The sequence below is a fragment of the Olea europaea genome, chromosome 10 (genome assembly GCF_002742605.1).
Source record: "Olea europaea var. sylvestris chromosome 10, O_europaea_v1, whole genome shotgun sequence".
NCBI classification, from domain to species: Eukaryota; Viridiplantae; Streptophyta; class Magnoliopsida; order Lamiales; family Oleaceae; genus Olea; species Olea europaea.
The window spans coordinates 29,244,452-29,253,476 of NC_036246.1; the positions used below are offsets into that span (position 1 = coordinate 29,244,452).

At 41.3% G+C, this 9,025-nt stretch overlaps 1 protein-coding gene across 1 annotated transcript; it reads right to left on the reverse strand.

Annotated features, from left to right (window-relative positions):
- Nucleotides 1–6,450: 6,450 nt before the first annotated feature.
- On the reverse strand, nucleotides 6,451–8,488 carry LOC111401767 (zinc finger protein ZAT4-like). The gene has a single exon (XM_023029655.1). The coding sequence runs from the start codon at nucleotides 8,121–8,123 to the stop codon at nucleotides 6,621–6,623; it is 1,503 nt and encodes a 500-aa protein (XP_022885423.1). The 5' UTR covers nucleotides 8,124–8,488; the 3' UTR covers nucleotides 6,451–6,620.
- Nucleotides 8,489–9,025: the final 537 nt, after the last annotated feature.

A 9,025-nucleotide genomic window follows, 5' to 3' on the forward strand; every position in this document is an offset into this window, starting at 1 on the left:
ATCAATTCTTGGAAGTGGGGAGCTGTCCTAGGGACATGCCTTGTTCAGGTTTGTGAAGTCCACATAGACCCTCCATTTCCCGCTGGACTTTTTCACCAGAACCGGGTTGGATATCCACCTCGGATATATGGCCTCTCTGATGAAACCACTGCGATTAAGTTTACTTACTTCGTCTTTCAGCGCCTCGTACCGTTCCGGATTTAGGGCGCGCCTCTTCTGTCTATGAGGGGCATAGGAAGGGTTGATGTTAAGGTGATGGCAACTGATCTTGGGATCTATTCCCACCATATCCTCATGTTTCCATGCGAAGACATCGAGGTTTTCTTTTAGGAATCGTATCATCTCAATTTTTGTTTCAGGCGATAATGACTTCCCTATGCGCAAGACTTGATTGGGGTCTTCTGGATTGACTGGGAAAATTTCCAGTTCTTCCATTGGGGTCGCATTTGGTTCATAATCGATTATTCGGGGGTCTAACTCATCAAGAGGGTGTCCTTGTTCAGGGGCCTCTTCCATTACGACATCTTCCTCTTGTTCAGAGGTATGCCCTTGTTCAGGGGCGTCGAGCATTTCCACATCCGTACCGGCTGCAGCGGGTACTTCGTCTAGGATTACATTGACAGTTCGGGGCTCAGATTTACGTAGCGAGTTTAGGTAGCATGCCCTGGAGCCCATCTGATCGTCCCGGACTGTTGCAATCCCACGTTCAGTTGGGAATTTCATGCACAGATAGTGAATGGACGTCCCTGCCCAAAGATCTTTTAGAGCAGGTCTGCCCAATACTTCATGATAAGCCGACCTGTGATCTACCACCAGAAATTCCATGAAATGCTGGGCGACCAGGGGGGCCGAACCCATTTCCACAGGCAGGGTAATCCGTCCTCGTGGGATGATGCTGTCCCCAGTGAATCCGAACAGTGGGTCGGTCATGGGGATTAACCCATGTTCAATTTGCAGTTTGTCAAAAGTGGAGCCGAACAATATGTTCACGGAACTGTCGTTGTCAACGAGCATGCGTTTTAATCCGTTTTTAGCCACTACGGCCCTTACAACCAAAGCGTCGCAATGGGGATGGTGAACTCCCTCTGAGTCTTCCTGTGAGAAGGTGATTGGGGCCATCTTGTTCGCTGATTTTGATTCGTCGACAATGTAGGTGATCATCGGGGGATCCTTAGCTTCTCTTGTATAATTTCTCTGGGCATTCCTGGTGTTGCCACCAACGTAGGGTCCCCCAATGATGGTATCGATTTCCCTGACGACCTGGCTTCCAGCGAATTGGGCTTGGTTCTCTTGCCTGGATTGGCCTTGGTTTCTTGATTCTCTTCTGCGAGGAGATTGTTCCTGGTGACCCCTTCCTCCCCTCCTCGGGGAGGTGGATCTACGGGGGTGCTCGTTTCTGCTGAAACTGTGGGGGTTGCTCCGATCAGGGCGCCGGTTGGCATCCCGACACTCGCTAGTGTCATGCCCGTATAGTTGATGGAAAGTGCAAAATCTTGCTCCTGGCAAGGGCCTGTTTGGCCTCTTTTTCTTCTTCTTGCTATTGTCGGTCCTTCCAGATGGTCCTACCTCAGCGGGTGCGTTGTCATATGCCAACACCAGCACTGCATTCAATGTGGCGGAAGCTAGGGCCTATCCAGACGTGGGAGCTATGGTATATCCTGCCTGGGTCCATTGCTGAGTAACAAGGTGCGCTGCGGGGCCTCAACCTACCTGCCTCTGTGGGGGAGGGAGTCCCTGCGCGGCACGGTTGCGATGATCAATCATTTCTTCACTAACAATTTCCACCCTCATCATCTCCACAAGCTCGTCGTATGTGGAGGGATTCTTGCTGTGCACGTCCTTCCAAAACAAAGTGTTCATGTTGAGACCACCTTTCAGGGCTGAAAGGGCTTCCCTGTCAGTGACCTGCTCGCAGTAAGTAATCTCGTCTGTAAACCTGGCGAGATAGCTTTTCAGCGTCTCTCCAGGGGCTTGCCTCATGTCTTGCAGGCGTTGGATTGGCGCCTCTCCTTCCCTGCGTGAGAGGTACTGATTCAAAAATGCTTTCTTCAAGTCCAGTCAACTTCGGATACTTAGGGGAGGAAGCCTGCTGTACCACACCTCGGCGGCTCCGCCTAGTGTTAAATGGAAGGCTCTGCACTTTAGAGCAGGTGAGGCTTCCCTAAGACTCATTTGTGTCATATACTTTGTGAGGTGCTTCACCGGATCCCCTTTTCCCTCATACTTGGGGATCTTAGGGGGCGTGAAGTTAGTTGGCATTGGGAAGCTTCGGATTTCCCTTGAGAAAGGGAGGTTATCGTCATCGTCGTCAATCTCGTAAGATCGACAGGGCCCCTCTGATCCTTCATCATCTTGGATGTCTTGGGGTGGAGGAGGTGCTTTTCCCCGGCTCCCCCAATCGACTAAGTTTCTCCTCTCCCTCCTATTTCTAGGAGGAGGGGGAACATGCTCTTCTTCGTGGTCTGACCGAACCGACCCTCTTGAAGGGCGGACCCTATTGCTAGGATCGTTCCCTATCCGGTCGAAGACGCTCACTGACCTCTGGTCATCGTCTTCTTGAGGAAACTTGTCCCCCAAGAGTGGTTCTGATGGGTGACTCTCCTGCACATAAGATGTCGCTTCGGTGTTCCCCTCTCTTTCGAGAAGACGTTCTGTGTGCCGGCTCATGTGGCCTCGAGAGTGAGACAAAGGGATTTCCTATACCGGATAAGATCCTTGGGGCCTCTGATGTCCTTGGGCTTGAATGAGAAGTTCCCGCATCGCCATATTCTGAGCTGCTATGTCTCTCATACCCGCTGCTATCTGGGCCATTCCTTCAGTGAGTATGGCTGTTCTTTCGCCTCGTCGACGCCGGTGATGCGGTCTCTGATGAGTAACATTGTTATGGAGTACCTCTTCTTCAGAGGCCTCTCTCATGGGATTGTCTTCACGGCTGTAGCTCATCCTACATCTTCTTTCAAGGATAGTAAGAACTTGGATTGTAATCCGACTTTTGTTCTTTTTCAAGAATGCCCCCTTTTCAGGGTCAGTCGCCGGTTTTTTCGGTGTCTTCTCCGATGGGGAATGTAAAACTTCGAAGGGGGAATGAGTTTCCCACAGACGGCGCCAGACTGTTGACCTCCAAAAATGGCTCCTCCACGTGGCCAACTTATAGCCACTCCACGTATTCCTCCTTGCGAAATGAACAAATGGTCAGGCGCACACGATCGGAACCGACGAGGGGGGTGGCGGCCGTATACACTCCGACGGTCAAGTCAGGTTTGGGTGGTCGGAACAGTGCCCTGGGGCTACACAAAATCAATCAATAAAGGGGAAGGAGAATATATAAACTTGTTATGGAATGCTATGTATTGAGAGTTTCATTACCTTTGCCTCTTGCCAAACTTTGGGTATTTATAGGTGGTATGGACCGTGGGATGTGGAACACGTGTATACATCTGACGGTATGAAGCGTCTACTCATAGGCGTCAATCAGCCGCGCTTGTAGAGTGGGCGAACAGTTTGTTTTCCCCCGACTTGAATTGACATAAAGTTGATAAGTCACATCAAATAGCCTCATGGGGACGTCAAATCAATTTAAACCCTAGATGCAGGACAAATCTTAAATTGGCGGCGGATCTTCTAACCGGGGTCCACCTGATCCCGACCTCGGAGGTGGGATACTTCGGAAGATCAGTAGTAGGAATCGATGTATCACTTCGGAGAAGCTTCGGGAGGGTCGGAGTGGTCCACTTGATCTTGGCTTCGGTGGTGAGATGACACTTCGGTATCGAGGCTCGTACAATCGAGGCGTAACAATTATCATTACCAATGGAAAATTCGTTGCTAATTATCGTAGTTCAAAGTGAATTACTTTTATCAACGGATAATCCGTTTCTAATTACTAACGGATACAATATGTTGGTAATATTTTGGTACGTCACCTACAGAATATCCATACGTGAAAGATTCAAATGTTAAACGGTTACATTAGGCACGAAACATCCGTTGGTAAAAGGATATCATTGTTACCAACGAAAAATTCGTTGCTGATTATCGTAGTTGAAAGTGAATTACTTTTACCAACGGACAATCCGTTTCTGCATCCGTTGGTAATTTTCAGTAGGTGAAAAGTTGTTTTTTAGTAGTTTCGTCTCTCTCAAAAATGAATTGGACTTTGGGGAAAATTAGTCCCAAGTTTTGAATTGATTTTGATAATTGGGATAGATTTCTGCCCAACTAAAAAAGCTTAAATATTGAAAAATGAATTTGTCATTTTATCGTTTCATTTTCAATTTTGAGGTTACATTTTCCATTGCTTAGCCTATATGCTATTAATAGATTCGGACAGCGAATATTGAATTTTTAAACTCAACTTTATGGTAATAAGCTAAATGTGAACAAACTCAAGTTAGACTTTTCAGGTTTAATTTAATTTGATGCAGAATAATAAAATTAATTCAAGTGCATGCGCAAAAAGAATTGCAATTAACAGAATTCTTTTACTTATCACATGTGAAAAATGCTACAAGTACAGATTTTTAAGAGATTTTATACAGAAAATACAGGTGTCTCACAGGGATTGACTACTGTCAAAAACAGTTTTTGGCAACTGTAAATCATTTTTTTTATAACTGTGGGTGTCCGAGCCAGTTCACGCGCACCTCGACTAATTCCACAGAGCCCTGAAATTTACAGCAGGATACTCACATCAGTGACCCTGAGGAGACTCGAATTGATGACCATTAGGGAGAAAATCCAAAACCTAACCATTGAGCTACCCCTGAGGATTACCTTAAATCATAGGGAGACCTCTATATAAAATCTGGTAACAAAATATGTACCTACAGAATAATTCATCACATGTACCTTTTAGTCTTCTTCAGCACATTCAAGAAAGTTGACAAATTATATTTCAATACAATTGACGTCAGTTGCGAATGATGTCATCCTATCCGCTAATTAAAAGTTGGTTTACTGAATTTTCAAAATTTTAGTCTTTAAAATGATCAATAATGGCTTAAGCCCTAGGAAATATAAGCTACTGGATGAAAATCTTCCTATATAATTAATATGGTGTAATGACCGTAGCAGGGCGAAGTTCAGTTGAAATTCAAGAGCTCCCTGATCACTGTTAATGGAATTGATGATAGAACTTATTTGGCAAAACTTACATTAATTTGCTATGTAGATCTTTTTAGTCTAGGGGGCTGCCAGCCCTTTGCAAGTATCAAAGGCTACATTTCACAAGCCCACAAAAAACATGCCAAGGCCCAGGCCCAGGTCCAGTGATATGAACCCATGTAGTAATAGTAGCTCTGAAATTTACAAAAGATTGAATCACAATCCCAAGAAAACTTAAATTTCGGTTTGAAGTTTGACCCAATAATTTATTGAACCAAAAAACCAAGATAATCGCCAACAATATCTTGACCCACGAACTTTACTATGAATTTGTTGAACGCCACAAAGAATGTAAATTTTTGATAAGTTCGGATAATTTGAATGCCATGAATATCAAGAATATTCTATTCAATTAAGAATAAGATATGAAGTGAAAATTTTCATATTATGATTAATTCTAAAAAATAACAAAACTCTAATTATAAAGATAAATTCAAATAAACTACAAAACAAATTTGAATAAAACTAAAATACTACAAATAACAAAAATAACGTTAAAATAATTCAAAACATAAAAATGGAAAAATGAACCTCTAAACAACCGATTTTGACCCCAAAGTTTGACATAGTCATCCAACAAACTTTTGCAGGATCAAAAAATGTTTTCAAATTGTACCCATGGGCAAAAATTCGACTACCGAACAGAAAGTAATACTCATTTTTGTACATCATTTACGTTTTTGCACATACTTCATATTCTTTCCATTTTTTAATTGGTTTAGAATCTTCTTTTCTAATTGATTCGTATCAATCCAGAACACGCAATGAATCCTTATTAGCTTGCTCACCCAAAGCACCCAATCCCAACTTTGACATTGAAGTTCTTTCTGTCAACATTGTCATTGTTGGACCATTGATCCTAATTAGCAACGCCTCTAGAACCTAACAACACAACACAAATATCATCGTTTCAAAAGTCAAATTCCTATTTTCAAAATTTCTAGAAAATTAGAATCTTGTTCATTTTGGCAAATTTATTGTATATCCTATGTGCTACAAATTAGATTATAAGATTCATGTATTTCTCTGACAAAATTATTACGACACTTTAGTAAAGAAAACGTCGGTGAAATGTAATGTAAACCTACATCATTTGTAATTGAGATTAATTAAGAAACAATAACTAATGAGATGGGTTGTCATGTTTAATGGTAGGTGACTAAACAACCAACTTGTGCTCACTTGTATCTTTATCCTAGTTTTCAACAACTTAATTACTCATTTTCCTTCAATGCCAAGAAATAAATTATTACACAGGAACAATGTACTTTATCATAATGTCAGAACTCAGTAAAATTTGTAACTTATAATTATAACTTGTGAAAATGATTAGGTAAAAAGAACATGAAACATAGAAGTAGTTATTACTTTTGAGAAATCTGCAAATAATTAATGAATCTGTACACTTTCCTCTGCGTGTTTTTCATGGGAAATTAACCAAGAAATGTGCAGGATCATCAGCTAGAGAGTAGGCTCAGTAGTAGCTCGTGCTCAAGGCTGCTGGTTCCTCTCCACCAAGGCTTCAACCTGAGTCGATCGTTATCGAGATCTTCTTCGACAGGTGCAGGCAAGTTGAGATCGAGAAAATCTCGAATTGGTTCTTGTTTTTCGATTACAATAGATGGATTGGATTTCGCCTCGCGAATTAAGTGTGATCTCTTGTGGCCACCTAAGGCTTGGCCTGATGCGAAAACTTTAAAGCAAATCGGGCATTCGTGATCCTTAGAATTATTCTTGAACCTGATTTCTGATTCTGCCTTCATTGCAAAAATATCGATCATGAGTTTATCATTGGCAGTTTGATTTGGTGAAATTTGATCAGAATTGAGGATGTCTTCGCCGTTTGGAGTGCAGCAGCCTTTGAACTTCTTTTGGCTAGCTCTATGGCCTCCAAGTGCTTGATAAGAAGAAAAGGCCTTGTGGCAAGTTGTGCACTCAAATTTTGGTTTTTTCTCACAGAATAAATAATCAGAAGTACCAAAATAAGCAACTTTTTCTTGGAAATTCTCTGGCACACTCAACTGAGGATCATATAAACCAATGCACTTTCTCTTGCTTAACTTGTTCTTCTTATTAGAATCTATCTCAAACTTTTCCGATTCGCTTTTCTTGATCAATTTCTTGGGCGAGTTAACTTCGGACTCGTTATCAAGATTCTTTTTCTCAAGAAACCCACATGCGGAAACATGAGATTTGCTCATTTTGAGGCCATTTATTGGAATAACAGGAGTTTTGAATCCGAAATCTTCCTCATCAGACTTGGATTTCTTTGATTTCAGTAGAGAAATTTTGCTCGACTCTAAAAAGTTAGAATTATTTTCAGAGGATTGATCAAGAACAGAATCCATAATACTCCAATTCGAAACATCCCTTGAAAGCATAATTAAACTAATGGCAACCTCTTCTTGTTCTTGCTGATCAATCTCAGAAATGCAGGATGACAAATTAGCAGCAATAGTACTTAAAGAAGATGAAGTGTTGTACCTTTTGATCATTCTATCCGATCTCTTTCTCCTGCACGGAGTCAAGCCTTCATTATCCGATTCGCTATCCAAATCCGGCTTCAGATGATCATTCGAACCATTCCAAGATTCCTCGTCGACGCTAGAAATGTTCCTTCCATTTACAGAGTGACACTTCATGTGACCAAACAAAGCTCTCCAAGATTGGAATCCTTTTCCACATTCTTTACAAATCCTGTCCTTAAACAAACTATCCTTCTCGTCGTTTGATGACTTCGAGAGCTCGTTCTTCTTCTTTGGATTCTCCTGAAGTTCGTAAACATTTTCGGAGTTACTTTTCGAATTGGCAAGAGGTGGAAGCTTCTTTTTTTTAATCAATTTCTCATCAGATGAAATATTGATCAAATGAGACCTCATGTGGCCTCCTAAGGATCTTCCGGAGGGAAAGCTTTTGCTACAAAACTTGCACATATGTTTTTGACCCTGATCTTCCTCCATTGAATCTGTCGATCAAATCAAAATCCAACAAACTAAGATCAGAGAATGATCAAGAAAGAGATTATCTCATGAAGCCGAAATCGAAACCGAATTCCGGGATTTCAGATTCTTGAATTTTAGGTGGAGTGTTAAAAGATCTGATGAACAAGAAAAGCAAAGGCAAAGAGCTCTCTTTGTTTTCCTCTCTAATTTCTCTTCTATTACTAGTAGAAGTAGCTATAAAGTAGTTGAAACTTGAAGAAATTAAAAGAAGGGGACAGTTAGCTTTGTAGCTAAAGACGGCTATGAACAAAGCCAAATCAAGGAAGGAAAAAAAAATTAAAATTAGGGATAGAGAGAGAAGTTTTTCTCTGCTGAAAATTTTGGTGGAGAATTCCATGCATATAAGCAAAGATAAAAGGAAGGTAAAAGCTAGCATAGTAGCATGTGTCCAAATAAAGAATCTCACACCAACTAGCGAAGGTGACATACAAAAAGTTGGAGATAGTAGATCTGGACAAGAGTTGTCACAAATAAGTAGTTCGAGCATTAAATTTAGTGAAATATTCTTTACTTTGTTCAGGTAATAAGTAAATCCCCATTGCCAAATGAAAGATAGTTTGTGTTACAGATAAGAGGACCAGATCTGAGCTCAATTAAATGAGCTGCGACCCTACGACAAATAAAAAGTTTGAGTGTTAAATTCAACGAAACATTCTCTACTTTGTCCTGATATTAAGTAAACCCACATTCTAAAGTGAAAGATACCTCGTGTTAAGAGGACATTGAGTTCGGACAATAGATCGATTAGAGATCAACACAAGGAGTTGCAACAAATTGAAAGGTGGAGTGTTAAATTTAGTGAAAAATTCTTTGACTTATCTTGACATTAAGACAAGTCACACTACCAAAATTTTGTAATT